General features: G+C 46.5%; 1 protein-coding gene across 1 annotated transcript in view; it reads right to left on the reverse strand.

Annotated features, from left to right (window-relative positions):
• Positions 1–1,139: 1,139 nt before the first annotated feature.
• The window catches only part of palm3 (paralemmin 3), a 29,876-nt gene continuing 15,652 nt past the window's right edge, over positions 1,140–15,363 (reverse strand). Inside the window, exons 2-8 of the mRNA XM_068591822.1 lie at positions 11,076–11,128; positions 9,017–9,097; positions 5,198–5,325; positions 4,640–4,712; positions 3,716–3,746; positions 3,077–3,124; positions 1,140–2,092 (exon numbers count right to left, since the gene is read on the reverse strand). Coding sequence (XP_068447923.1) covers positions 1,260–2,092; positions 3,077–3,124; positions 3,716–3,746; positions 4,640–4,712; positions 5,198–5,325; positions 9,017–9,097; positions 11,076–11,120 — 1,239 coding nt within the window. The 5' untranslated portion in view covers positions 11,121–11,128 and the 3' untranslated portion in view covers positions 1,140–1,259. The remainder of the gene's footprint in view (positions 2,093–3,076; positions 3,125–3,715; positions 3,747–4,639; positions 4,713–5,197; positions 5,326–9,016; positions 9,098–11,075; positions 11,129–15,363) is intronic.

The following is a 15,363-nucleotide window of genomic DNA, read 5'->3' on the forward strand; positions in this document are numbered from 1 at the left end:
CCTTCCGATAGAGCAAAAGGTGGCGGCTCCTCGTGGACAGGACTCTGTTCACAGCTTCAGGGCTCATCGCTGCATCCCTCAGCCCGGTGACTCAGGCTTTAGTTTGACCTCTGAGGCGGCAGCCATCTTCTACATGCTGCGTACTCGCAAAGGTGAAGGACTTGTTGGAGGGAACCGTGTCCACGAGACGAGGCTCCGTCCTCCTGCTCTCTTTGCAGAACGTCCTGTTAGTTCTCTTCGTCCATTCAGGGAACATTAAACAAGTCAAACTTCACGGACAGACAAACAGCTCGCTGAACTTGGGACTAAGAATCAAATAATACGCTGAATCACATGGCTGAACCTTATCGAGGGTGTTTGTTTTTGCATGTTGCAATGTTGTTGTTGTGGGAACATCAAGCACGTTACGCAACGTTACAAATGTCACTTTAATCTTTAAATCATTCACCAATCATTTCAAAGCTGACATCTCTGTTTCTGTGTTCGTCCATGTCGGGCGCTGCAGAGCCCGTCTTGCAGAAGCACGTCTGGTAAAAATACAAAAATCATACTTTTAGGTATCTTAAAATAATCTCTCTTTTAAAACTGGTGATGTCCCACAAAATATTCAGCGGCGCACGCCGTTTATAAATTACAGCATTTCATACCATTAGTCTGTAACACGGTGAACACAAAAGGTTCAGGCGCTATGCTTAGATTAAAAAGTATCTCTAATAAAAGACCAAAATCCATAAAATAATAATTCAGCTGTAAAGTCATTAAATAAGAAGAATGTCCTCTCTGAAACCAGATCTTTGGACGTGAAATCTCATATTCAGATTATGAAAACGACCTCATGAGTTATACATGTGGATACAACAGTATAAAATAATACAGTCTGTTATTTGCGCTCAGCTACGTGGGTTTATGATCCGGTGGAGATTAACCGGCTCGTCTGCTAACCAGGAAATTAAAAACAAATTAAAAAGAAGAAAAAAATAAGAGTAGTTCCGGGTAAAGAGCTCCTTAAAGGCACTTAAACACAAGTCCAGTCCACACCTCCCACCCGGAGTATCACAACCCAGGAGTGGGATTAAGGAAGTGAGGAAGTGTGTGTGTGTGTGTGTGTGTGGAGGGGGGGGGGTGTGTGAGGAATTAGTTGTGGATTGATGAGAAGGAGGTGAAACAAAGAGGTGAGGTGAGGGAAGGAGTGTGTGTGTGGAGTTGAAGAGCAGAGCGACTGAGGAGGGAGGGAGGAGGTGAATGGACAGCGATGGCGTCTACATGACGGAGCAGCACTGGCAGGTTTTGTGTTTGGGCGCCTCGGCCTCGTCTCTCTGGCCGGCCCTGGATGAGCTGCGTGTCTCTGCTGCTGCTGCTGCTGCTGGCGCTGCTGCTGCTGCTTGGGCGTCGTTGGCCTTCGCCCGGGTCAGGAGGGGCTCCTGCTCCGCCGGCCTGGCCTCTGTCCTCTGGCTGCTCTCCTGGGGCTCGGCCAGAGGCACCTCCTGGAAGCTTCCGGCCGCCGCCGCCGCCGCCGCCACCGCCGGGCCTCGGGCTTCCGACGCGGCCTCAGCTCCCTCCGGCGACGTCGCTGCAGCTTCAACCTCCGCCTCCAGCTCGGGGCCGAGAACCGAGGGCGGCTGCGCCTCAGGGTAGACCGGCACCGAAGCCACCGCAGCGCCCTCTAGGGCGCCGGCCCGGGGGTGCGCCGCAGCAGAGGCCGGCCCTTCCGAGTCTTCGTCCCGGCCTTCGTCGCCGGCTCCGGGTGCCGATCGTTCCTCCGCGGTGGGGTCGGTGGCCTCGCTCTTCTCCGGCGGCGTGAACGCTTCGCCTCCGTCTCGGCCCGCCTCCTCCGTCTGCGCGGCCTCCTGCTGCGGCGTCAGCTGATCAGGTGAGTCGTCACCTTCATCTGTGACGATCACGCGCTCTGCTCTCATCACTAGAGTCCCCTCCTCCTCCTCCTCCTCCTCTGCCTCAGACACGGCCAGGCTCAACCTCGACCTCGACCCCGACCCCGACCCTGACCCCGACCCCACGCCGCCGCCCCCGGCGTCGCCATTAGTCAGGACAGCTGCAGTTTCATCCAGCGGTGGGCTTGTTGTGTTTCCTTCATCTGAAGACAGAACATCAAGCAAACATCAGGAGATTCACGCACAGCGGCATTAATTAGAAGAGTTATCGCTGCTCATGCATTCAGATGAGGCACAGAGAATTTGCACACTGATTATTAGCTTTTCATTGTGTGGACGCACCGCGACTTGATTGTAATTAGAGGCTGATTTGCAACCAATACGCCAGCACTCAATGCAGCTAATTCACTGATTGTAATGCACTTAACAAGGTTCTGCCATCTATTAATCTCCACGCATTACTCAGAAAAGTCATGAAGGAAGGCTGCTTATTCTTCACAGAGCAGAAGAAGTGGATGTTCATTGTACCGCAATGAGAACAACAACAAACAAGCTGAAACGAACTTTCAATAAAGAGAGAGCAATATGTGATATATGCATTTTAAGGCTCAGTCGTAAACGATGAGACAATATTTGATGAAGCGGTTGGACACAAAGGTGACGAAGAGCACGCGTTGGTCTAAACCTGAAGACCCTGGATGACTTTAAATCGTCTTCTCACGACTCTCTCGTCGTCTCCAGCAGCCTGAGCATCTGTCCTCGTCTCAGCTGCCCTCTAAAAATGCAACTTACGCACTCGAGCTTTGCATTAATAAACATGTTAAACTCATTTAACGAGCAGAAATATTCATTCACAGCATGTATGAACTTCTTTGTGGCGTCCCTCCTTCCTCGAGGATGCTCGCATCTGTACGCATGGCGTGTACGTAGGTTTCCATCGGGGGTTTACGGTGTTTGAGGTAAGACGGTGATTAGATAAGAATGAGCAGTAAGATGAGATCTGTTCAGGTTCAAAGGGATGAGAGAGAGAGATGTTGACATCAATGGGAATACAGCTGTGCTTTAATGTGCGCGGGACTTGTTTCTGGATAATCGGGGTGTTGCACTTCAGGGACGAGCTTCACGGGAGCGTTGTGGTGCGTGTCTGTTTGTGCGTTATGCGGCGCGCGAGCCGACTCCACACCCACCGGATCCATTGTTTTCCCCGTTTTGCACGACAGCGTCTCGGTCCATTTCTGAGAAAAGAAAAACAAAGTAAATATGTAGAAATATGGATTACTGGTAGCCGTGTTCTTCCAGACACGCGGGACAGAAATCAGGAATTAGGACGAGATGGAGTCCAGATTTCTCCGAAAATAACGACAGACGTGCTTTTAAATCACACTATTCAAACTAAGATGCACCTGTGACCCGACTACAGGGCTTCAGCAACACACCTGCTTCTTCTCAAAGTAACATCAGAAGATGCAAACTAAAGAACTTTTCTTTTACGTAATAGCAGCGTTTTTTTTCTTCCAAGGAAAAGCATTAAACAAATGGAACGCGATCAATAAGTGCTGATGTAATTAGGTAAGAGCGGCTGTGGGCTTTCACGTGATGAAGCCTGCGGGGTCGACATGCATTGGACAGAATCGTGTGTGGAAAGAGGCGGCAGGACCGCGTCGCTCTGCTCTCCGTTACATAACGAGCTTGTCAGATTGCTTCAAAATCATCGCGTCGACTGAAATCTGCATCGATTTATCACTTTGGCTGGTAAAAAAAAAGGAGGAAAAACTAATGGAGAAGCAATTTTCTTGTTTGTAAGAAAGTGTGTCTGACCCACTCACCTGCTTCAGCCTCCGCTGTGCTTCTGGCCTCCTGTTGGGTGAGAGGAACAGAGGAAGGATTACAAGGCTTGTGACTCAGTGATGAAAGCGTTTGTTGTCTCTGGAGTCTTTAAACACTGGAACATCACTCCAGCTCCAAGGTACAGGACGTCTTGTTCCTCATGTCGTCTCTCAGATGCACTCGGACTGAACCCGAGGGGTCGACGTGGCCCTTGTGGGCGCTCGCGCCCGCTCTGCCCGGTCACAAGGGGGCGCGGTGGAGCTGAAAAGCCCGTCCTGACCTGTGAGAGGTTGACCCCCCTCTTAACCGCATCAGATCGGCATGGAGAAACAGTTATGAAGTGTGTGTGTGTGTGTGTGTACCTTTTACAGTTACAAGGACATGAACACGTCAGGAAGAATAAAATGGCGTTGCGTTGCAGCCGTCACTCACGCTGCAGACCACAGCGTGGCTGCAGGGCCCGTTTAAAGTCAGGTTTCTTTTACACACATGCAGGATGAGGTCATAGTTTCACGGGCTGATGCAGACGGTGGGAGGAAGAGGAAGAAGAGGAAGAGGAGGGACAACTTCTTTCTTCCACCATGAAGCCTTCAGCGAGGTGAGGGAGACACACTGGCGCTTGGCTCGAGGGTGAAAACAACTCCAGAGCGGATCGAGCGTTGAATTGTTTATGTAACGAGGACGCTGACATCCACCACGTTCTGAGCGAGAGGCGAGAGACATCCAACGTCCATTAAGAGAGGAAACTAATTATTCATGAGGGGAAAAGCCACAGACAGGTTGTGGGGAGATTTTTCCTCTGCGTTGAGGCGAGATGCCGGAGCGAGCTCGTTCAACACATAACCCGAGCCCCTTTGTGTCCACGAGAGCGAGTGGGCGAGTGTGTGTGAGTGTGCGAGTGTGTGTGCACACAGTATCCTCACCGTTTGGCCATCCCCCATCTGCTCCTTCAGCGTCTCTTCCTCTTCTGCCAACCGCTGACTCTCTGACTCCAACCTGAGACGCGCAAACGCACACACACCATCAAACCCATCGCCTTCTGGTATGTTCCCCATCTAAGTAACACTGGAGTCATGCAGTGCTGCAGTGTGTGTGTGTGTGTGTGTGCAGGAGTCTTTTTGCACAGTGAGACCGAGCCCTGGACCTTTGCAGGAATAATTTGGAGTCTTCAGGGACGAGACAACATCTTCCAGTGCAAAAAGGAAGCAGTCTGGCTCTCTGCCCGCCTGCAGTTCAGTGCTGGCAGAAGTAGAACAAAACTTTGCCAAATCATGCATAATGTATGAAAACAGCAGAAATTACAAGAAGTAGAAAAAAAGGGGGACGCTGCGATCTATCAATTATACATTAAGTCCCTGCTAAACAAATACAACTAAAATGTGTCCGTTCTCTCCAGCGGCGCCAGCTCACAAACCGCCGGCTTGTCTTCTAGCGCTAACATGCACACACAACACACACACACACACACACACACACAGTACTTGTCAATGTGCTTTTCCATCTCCTGGGTCTGGGAGCCCCAGAGAGGGGAGCGGGGGCTCTGGGCGTCCGGCGAGGATGGGGACAAGGGAGCTCCCTCCATCAACCACTGGTCCCTCAGAGACTTCCTCTGGAGCGAGGAAGAGGAAGAGGAAGAGGGAGAGTGAGAGACAACTTCCAGCAGCATTGCATTGATTATTGCATGTGAGATGATCAGTTCAGTACCATTCATGCAACGGATGCTATCCCTATGCTAGCAACGGATGCTATCCCTTTAGCATCTCTGGCTTCATCAGTCTATTTATAACAAGGAAATGAGCAAAAACTGGACTTTTATTATTTGTGATGGACTCTTGTGATTTGATTCTACATTTGCTGGATGAAACAGAACCTGTGTGGTTGTTTATTATCCATAATGTTGGTCAATTGATTTGACAGGAAACATACTGCATCATGAGATTGATATCAAGTTGTCAGACAGCGTTAGAGGACCAGCTCCTCTCTTACATGTGAGTTCACACGAGGTCGTCACATTGCAATGTGTGTATACGTTTTAATGCATGGAGGACCTACAAGCGATGAAGCTGAGGATGAAGCTGAGGACGAAGCTGAGGATTCATCATCAGCAGGAGCCTGATGAAGCTAACGACTCAGTTTACCTCACCTGCTCGGACTGTTGCTACTGGCAACTGACTAAAGAACTGAAAACTAACTGCTGGGACCAGGATGCTAAGAGGCAGGATGCTGAGAGGCAGGATGCTGAGAGACAAGATGCTGAGAGACAAGATGCTGAGAGACAGGATGCTGAGAGACAAGATGCTGAGAGACAGGATGCTAAGAGACGGGATGCTGAGAGACAAGATGCTGAGAGACAAGATGCTGAGAGACAGGATGCTGAGAGACAAGATGCTGAGAGACAAGATGCTGAGAGACAGGATGCTGAGAGACAAGATGCTGAGAGACAGGATGCTGAGAGACAAGATGCCAAGAGACAAGATGCCAAGAGACAAGATGCTGAGAGACAAGATGCTGAGAGACAGGATGCTGAGAGACAAGATGCTGAGAGACAGAAAGTAATTCCTCCTGATTTGGGTTCTTAGTGCATATTTACTGAACTAAAACATAGTTTTAGAACATAGAACTAGTCCATGACGACACCACTGTGATGTTCATTCAGTATACACTCATCTCTCATGCTGTACATATAAATAAAATATATATATATATGTGATTTATTTAGATACAGTATATACAATTATATATATATAAAAAAAATTATATATATATATATATATATATATAAATAAATCATTTACATAAAAAAATATATATAAATTACAAATATATGTTTTTATATATATATATATATATATACACACACCACAAACACACATTAAAAAAACATATTTTTAAATATAAATAGCACTCGAGATTATATATATATATATATATATATATATATATATATAATATAGAGAGAAAAATGTAAATATATATATAAATATATACTAAATAATATATAAATCATATGTATAAATACACAATATTTATATAAACAGTTAGTATATAAAAAGTCAACATAAAATTATATCCACCATTTTTTATTGTGTGTACTGACTCGTAACTTCAATTAATCACCAAACCAAAGCGTTGGAAACCTGCAGAATGAACATGTTCCTCCTCCTCCTCCTCCTCCTCCTCCTCCTCCTCCTCCTCCTCCTCCTCCTCCTCCTGTAAATCACTGGATGGATCCAGTGATTCTCACCGGAGTAAAAGATGAGCTGCTTTATCATGTGTTGCTGGAAACACTGATTCCAGCCACGGAGACGAAGAGAGGATGAAGAGAGAGGAGAAGATGAAGAACAGAGTGAGGAAAGGAAACGTGGTTATTTGAGGGAGCGGAGGTGAGAACCATGGTGAGAGGCTGTGATCCCATGTCCTCTCATCTGAGCCGTCCAACAAGGGTTCATCTGTGCTGTGCTGCCTCTCATCCTCCTCCTCCTCTCCAGTAAATAGACATGACCCAGTGAGCGCTCCAGGCTCCTTCCCATTCCCTCCCACCACCAGAACAAACACTTTCAAGTTGGACCAAAAAACAAACTAAAAAACAGAAGCACAATGAGCGACGCGAGTGTTGAACAGACACACAAAACACAACAAGTTGAATGTCATTAGATAACGCCCCAATTCTGATTATTTCTCCTTTTTTTTACCTTCTGTTGCTTCCCTGGAAGTCGAACACACACTGCTGTAATGCGCCGTGTGTGTGTGTGTGTGTGTGTGTGTGTGTGTGTGTGTGTGTGTGTTAGACAATGGGCCTCATGCAGGAAGCCACAACTTTCCTCTTATTTTGGTTTGTATCTGTGATTTCTGTCTTCATGTCTGCTCCTCTGAAGAGAAGAAGCATCACGTGTTCACATCCCAACACGGGAAACCTTTTGTTAATAAATAATTAAGATGTTCTACAGTAATTATGATGATTGGATTATTTAAGAGGTACTACTTGTCGGCTGCTCGTTAATGCGACTACATCGAGTGCGTTGAGCTTCAACATGCTTCCTCCATTACGCGACACATCAAGAAGATCAGAAAACAAACGAGGAGGAACACGACCGCTCGACGCTGGTGATGGAAGTGACATGAAATTCATGTCGTGAAGATGTCACAAATAAACAAAGACACATTTCAGCCAAAATAACCTGAAAGGAAACCCTCCTGCCGTGGTGCACGGCGCCGACGTGGAACTCTTCCTTCAGACGGCAGAGAACAGGAGCAGCAGGAGTCTTCCCTCAAACCATTAGCTTCCCAGTACGTCAGGATTAATAACCGGCGCCGCGGGGTGACTTGGTAACAGCCGCGCTCCCCCCCGGCCGACCTCGGTCCGAGGGCATCGGCGCTGCTAAAGTGCCCTTGAGCCGGGCAATAAACTCCCGCCGGCTGGTGGGAAACGCTGGTCTGCAGCTGACCCCAGACGAGCGGAAATAACCAGAGTCTGTCCGCGGGGAACTGTTACTGGAGTGCATCTAATCTATAAAATATCTAATGCGGCCGTGTGCAATAAAATCCAGAGGAAGCAGCTGTGCTTCCTCGCTCTCTCGCTACTTGAGGGGGAAAGACAAAAAATAATCTGGCAACTGTTAGTCGGTAGCTAGCTACTAGCTGCTAGCGTCACAGAACCATGTCTGTGTTCTCTCAACAGGCCGCGCTCTGTTCGCCGCCGCCGGCTGACTGGACACAGGCCCCGCCCCCTTCTCCTGCAGGTCAGGAGCCGCCGCTTCCTGCTAATCGCATCCTCACGCCGACCGCGGGGGGTCGGAGTCAATGTTAAAGGAAATGCATGCGCTAAACGCAGCGATGCTATCGCGCCCCGCGAGAGAAGCTCCGCACAATCATTCCTGGAGCCCGAACTTCAGCGTATAGATCTGCGATTTGGAGCGCCGTGCACGCACGCACGCACACACACACACACACACACACACACACACTTGGCTGCAAATTTCACACAATTTAAGGAATGTGCCCCTCCCCCCGCCCTCGTAGCACAGAGGAGGAAGTGGGAACGCCACGCTGGAAGCGGTGTGAAAACAATAGAGCGGCTCTGCGACCTGCAGAGTGTGTGAGCGGCTGAACCAGGAAGTGCTGAGGGCCGTGCAGTTCATCTGTGTGTGTGTGTGTGTGTGTGTGTGTGTGTGTTTATGTGAGGGGGAAAAACTAAACATTTTTAAGAGTATTCGCTCCTTAAACGAGCTGGAATGTGTCTGCAGAGGGTTTCAGCTGAGTGGAAAGAAGGCTGCCTGTGTCAGATCCTCCTGAGGCCAGACCTTGAGCTGCTGGAGGCGGAGCTTCTCGTCCTCCACGTCCCTCCGGGCTCGGTCCTGGTCCTCCTGCAGCCGGCGCTTCTCCTGACGGGGGAGAAGAGGGAGGCAGATGAGAGTGGAGGTCCAGCACACTTTCAGTCAGACGCATCGGAGCCGGTGTAAATTAATGACGAGGAACAAAGGACGCCAAAAGAGACGGCCGTGAATAAAACATCGCGGGGAAAGAGTAAAAACAAGGACACCTGGTCAGCCATCTGTCACGAGGACGCCGGCGCCGCAGACGTCGGGCCGACGCTACCTCTCGCGACGCGCAGGGCGGCTGTCCCCACGGCAACCCGGTGTTGTTTTTTCCGCGGGTTGCCCGGCTCGCCGCTCGCCGCTCGCCATGAATTATTCAGGGGTCGCGGGCGGCTCAGAGAGCTCCTTCTCCGGGTAGACGAGCGGCGGGTGCATCCGCCCGCACACACGGCTGCTGCGCCTTTAAAACACGAGTTACGACCCGGAGAACTTTAAAACACGGCGAGGTCTGACGGCGTGCCACACGGTGGCTTTGCACAACCGACAACTACGAACAGGATCGCTGCACAACCTCTGGGTTTCTTGGTGGAGTGGGTTGGGACTCATGTCCGGTGATGCTGGATGTGGATTCGTGTCACTTTGTCGCGGCTCTGGTCGTCTCAGGGGAAGTGCAGGCTGCATGCAGCTGAACGGCGTGCGGCCTACAATCTTTAAAAGGAGCTATAACGTTAAGTTGCGGGACGTAGCTCACGGTTAAAGGTTAGCCGGTTTAACGTCAACCCTCACAGTGTGAAATAAAGTTTTACTGACGATTCATCGGCATTCATCCTTTACATCAGCGGTCGCAGAGAAAGAGTGAATGGAAAGAAAACAGAATTATCAAGGTCAGAAAAAAGTTTTATTTTGAAAAAAGACCAGATACATCCGTCTGCGCGTAACCTCTTGATACATTACGCAATAGTTACCCCGAAAATGAAACTTAAAAGTCTGTTTCAACTCGGTGTTCTGGATTAAAATCAAGGCAGAGCATCCTTGAGATCACCAGCTCTGGAAACTCTGCCTCCATGTCCACCATCCTGTCTTTGTGAAGCGAGTTTAAATGAAGCAGCAGACTGGACATGAAGGTCTAGTTTACTGAGGGAACAGGACATAAAGGTAAAGTAAATTATAACGTGATCTAGATGTGTTACTGCAGTGTGGGAGAGAAACTGGAATAAATCCAGTGTTCAAAGATGTTTTCTCAACAACATGAATAGATATTAGAGGTTCAATATAAACGGTTTACACTAAGCAGCTTATTATATTTCATTAAAACTACTAATGACAAGATTTGTTGTGATTATTATTACAATTACAATCTTTCTTTTTCCTTTATCATTTAAATTGGGTGTTTTTATCATTAAAATAGTCTGGATCCTTGTAGACCAGATGATCAAACACAGGGATCTGCATCTGGCGACATGGACCAGCAATGATCTCTGAAAGGTCCACGGATCTGATCTGAGAGTTTTACGTCTCAATGCTAACGTCGCGCCGCAGGGACGTTAGCAGTTTGTTTGATTAAGACGATGACAGATGAAAGGACGGTTGGTGGTTGATTAAATATGCCAGGTTTTTAAATTTTATGGTTTATTGTCGTTTGGATGAATAAGATTAGAAAGCTAATATGAGCTCACGTCCCTCGTCACCATGGTAAATATTCACGAGCCCGCTGATGGATTATCATTTATTTTTCAGGAGAAGCAATGCTTTTCATTCCCCACCTCTCAAAATGCTCTGGATGTATTATTTTTTAATTATTAATTGTTGAAATTAAAATGAACACTGACTTTCAACAGCACCTCATGTAGAAACAATTATTATTCTTTAGTTATTATCTTCAGAAGTCGGTGAAAGCAATCATAAAACATCTCGCGAGTAACACCTCTTGGGGCTCATCAGCACTTTAACATTCACACTTATGCTATCTACTCCAAACAATCTAAACAATTTCAAACCGTGTGTGTGTGTGTGTGTGTGTGTGTGTGTGTGTGTGTGTACTCACAGCAATGGCCTCCAGCCGCTGTTTGTATTTCTCCGTCTCGTCCATGCCGGCGGCTGTGACACAAGGAGACAGGGTTGCAGGTCAGAGGTTAAATAGTTAAACACATCCAGTGTCGTACAGATGGATATTGGTTCCGTTCAGGCGTCTGGTCTCTGGGGCCAGTCTTTGCATTTGCAGGTGACTGCGTTTCTAAAAATACAAAAGACCCAGAGGACGCGGTCACAGATCAAAGGAACGCCGACGCTCGGCGACGGCCCGCCTCCATGTTGACTTCCTGTCGGCCGGCGTCAGGCGTCACAACATTTGGAACGTTTACGGCGCTTCAGCGACGTCAACCTTCGCCATTCGTGAACCATGTGGTTGCACGTGTATCGTGGTGGCGTCACAATTCCCCTCTACCATCCCCCCCCCCCCACACACACACACACAGCGTTAAGCCTTCTGCTTCTGTCACGACTCGGCCTCTGGCATCTCTAAGAAAATGAGGATGAGCAGTATCTGTTTGCCCTGCAGCTGACACTAAGAGGGACAATATTTGAACTCCTCAAACTCAGATGAGCTGCAGTCGCACACAGCAACTCACTCATTACCCAGTTCTGCCATCACAAGCCACAACTCTGCTTTCACTCAACTTCTCGGGAGAGAAACTTATTTTTGCTCCACGTGGAGTTCTGCACGGAGAAGAAAAAGACTCAATATGATGAGAATTACAGTGGAAATAGTGTCATTCGAAATTGGCGATTCATCCGCGACGGCGGCGATGATCTCGCGGTCGGTGGCGATCCCGCGTGGCGTGTAAGGAGATCTGTTCTACACCCACAGAAACACACATTTAGTCATCACAGCGACTGGGATCTCGAGCCCTGTTTTACAGAAAAAGAACGAAGGAACGGACACACACACACACACACACAAACACACTTACACGCTTTATAGATGCCCAACCTGCAAAACCCCAAAACAAGCGAGTGTCTCTCAACACAAATGAGGAGACACAAGTTAAATGGTGACCTTCTCTTCCTACAGCTGCACAGACACTTTAACAAAAAACTCAACACTGCCGTGACGAGCTTTGACGAATCCGCCACACTCCTCATCTCACCCGCAGAACCCGACACTCACATCCTTCACAAATGAGGTTTCTCATTTCTCCCCAGAAGTCACCTCAGTGGAGCTGACGCCGCCGCCGCCGCCGCCCTCCCGATAGGTATGAAGGCAGATTTGTGTCTTTTTTACCCGAACAAATGTATTGTTTGTAAGCAAATTATCACTCAAGAAAAATAAACGCTCTTAAAAGAGCAAATTTTTTTTGAAAGTATTTTTTTATTTTTTTATTTTTAGGAGTAAATTTTTCTTTTTGAGAGCAATTTTTTTTTTTTGGAGAGTACATTTTATTTTTTTAGAGCAAATTTTTTTTTGAGAGTAATTTTTTTTTGGAGAGGAAATTTTTTTTGAGAGCATTTTTTTTTTTGAGAGCAATTTTTCTTTTTTGAGATTATTTCTTATTTTTGAGAGCAATTTTTTTTTTTTGAGAGCAACTTTTTTTTTTGAGAGGAAATTTTTTTTGGGAGTAATTTATTTTTTGAGAATAATTTATTTTTTGAGAGTAATTTATTTTTTGAGAGTATTTTTTTGAGAGCAATTTTATTTTGGAGAGGAAATTTTTTTTTGGGAGTATTTCTTTTTTTGATGGTATTTTTTTGGGGGGGGGGGGGGGCAGTGAAAATATTTTTTAACTGAGAGCAAAGATCTGGAGATAATTTACTTACCCAAAAAACATTTGCTCGTGTAAAAAAAGACACAAATTTACCTTCACAAGAGGAGAAATGCTACCAGGACGGTTAACACCGAGAGAAAAACAACACCTGAAGGATTCCTCCAGCGTCCTGGAGGTGTGGGCCGGAGGGCGGGGTCGAAAAGGGGAAAAGGTTCCACCTGAAACACTGTGAAACATGAAGGTGCACCGTGCACGCAGGAGGCGGGTGGAGGAAGAAGAGGGAACGTTTTGATGGGAAAACAAACCTCCAGCACGCCTTTCATTACGCTGCGAGTTCTCTCAGGAACCGAGGAAGCCCGATGAACATGCATGAATAAATAATGAAATAAATAGAGGGATTGAGACGGAGGTAGGAAGAAACAATCTCGCGTCGGCAGTGTTTTGAATGGCTGGAGGTGCAGCGACAGCTTACAGTAGGAGCCTCCGTGGGGAGTGGAGGCTCGCGTCTCATCAGGGCTGCAGGAGAGCGCCCAGAATAGCAGCCGGAGATAAACAAGCAAACACAAACAGAGGCTTTGATGAGGAGGTACTGAGGAGCTCCCCGTAGACACGCGCACCGACTCCGATAATTAGACATGATACGGGGAGGGCAGAGCGGGGAAGGCTGACAAAGTCAGAGAGCGAAGAGGAAGAGGAAGTCACGGCGAGTCGAGCTGGAGGCGGGTTTGGCGACGCCGGATCCACGGGGTCGGACGCGTTGGGTTTCATTTAAAAAGGTCGTCAGCAGCGTCGAGGTCACCGAGGGGCTTTGGGGTGAAAGTTGAGATAATTGACGAAAAATAACTTTACTTTTGTGCAGCGATTTCAGTGACTTAACTCGTCCGAATGAAGGAGAACGTGATAAGTGGCTGAATGAGTCTGTAAGGCCGTTCCTCAAACTTGAATATCCACCGAATGTGACCGGCAAAGACAATATATAAAGAAATATGAAACTTAGATTCAGTTTGTATACATATATTATTGTACAACACATTAAAATGGATGTAAGAATGGAAAACAATATTTGAGAGTTAGAGGTGTGAATGAAATGTGTCTCTCAGGAAGATGTATGCAAAATAAATAAAAAATAATTTAAAAAAAATATATATATATATATATATATTATATTTTTATATATATATTAATATATATATTATATTTATATATATATATTAATATATATATATATTAATATATATATAAATATATATACATTATATATAAATATATATATATGAATATGAATATATATTATATATTAATATATATATTTTCTTTATTTCAAATGAATGATGCGATTTAATTGATAATAATTTAGGATAGGAATATATATATATATATATATATATATATATATATATATATATATATATATATATATATATATATATATATATGTTTTGCTTCTACCTAAACCTTTTCAGTCTGTTCTGTATATTATATACAATAATGCTGTTTTGTATTATACTGATTGACAGATTAAAACACACAAACACACATTGTGCCCAAAGCCGCCGCAGTGAGAACACAACGCTGAAAGCCGGGGTGACGTTACAGGGACTCGAACCTGTCCGTCACGTCCCTTCTTCATTTGGCAGCGTCCACGTTATGGAATATAAAACCAGTCACACGTGGAATAATGAATCTTCGCGCCTTCGCTGTGAATTCTCACACGACTCCCATGGAGCTCCTCGTGGCGTTCAGAAAGCACAGCCGCCCACAGATGTGATGTGCGACTCGTCCCCCCCGCACACGCCGTCCCATACATGACGGAGACGGAGCGGCGGGCGGGAAAAAAAACCTCCGACGCGCCGCAAGAACACCTGGTCCACCTTCTGCATGCCGGCACAGGTGAACGTTAAGGCTGCTATTTACTGCTGATAACACGTCCTGCTCACAAACACTAGCCAGGTGAGCAAGCGCTGGGCCTCCCACACACACACACACACACACACACACACACACACACACACAGTGTGGAAAAGAGGCGGTATCTGCTTCCCTGGACCGTCGACCAGAGCGTGGTGATGACATCGGTATCGTTTCATACGAGCGCTGATTGATTATTGAACGTATTAAATAATCACTGCAGCTTTAACATTTTGGGAACCGTCCGCAAAAATCCTCCCACTCCCATTTTAAGTCCCAGCATGCCCCATTTTGGCATAAAATACCTAATTTTTCCATTTTTAAACTTAATGACACAGTTTTTTGACTGAAACTCCTTCCTAACAGACCAAGACTTTGTTTTATTGTGATTTTTGTTGCAGATTCTGATTCTTTAGGTCCTAATCTTTCCATAAAGGTGTCTTATTGACGCTCCAGGAGGCTTTTTGGGGAATCTGGTTCATATCATGCTGGATGTTCATAGTTACCATCAAAGTGATTTTTTTTTTGCAGATATACCTTCGTCCCAAGACTTTGCTGAACAAATACACACAATAAACACAAATATTGGAATTAATTTGGGGTTCTTTTGACAACTCAAACACAGAAAAAGAGTTCTGGAGACAACGTTGGTCCCACAGTTTA

The sequence above is a fragment of the Clinocottus analis genome, unplaced genomic scaffold (assembly GCF_023055335.1).
Source record: "Clinocottus analis isolate CAN_PGR_092001 unplaced genomic scaffold, fCliAna1.0.p SCAF_26, whole genome shotgun sequence".
Taxonomy (NCBI): domain Eukaryota; kingdom Metazoa; phylum Chordata; class Actinopteri; order Perciformes; family Cottidae; genus Clinocottus; species Clinocottus analis.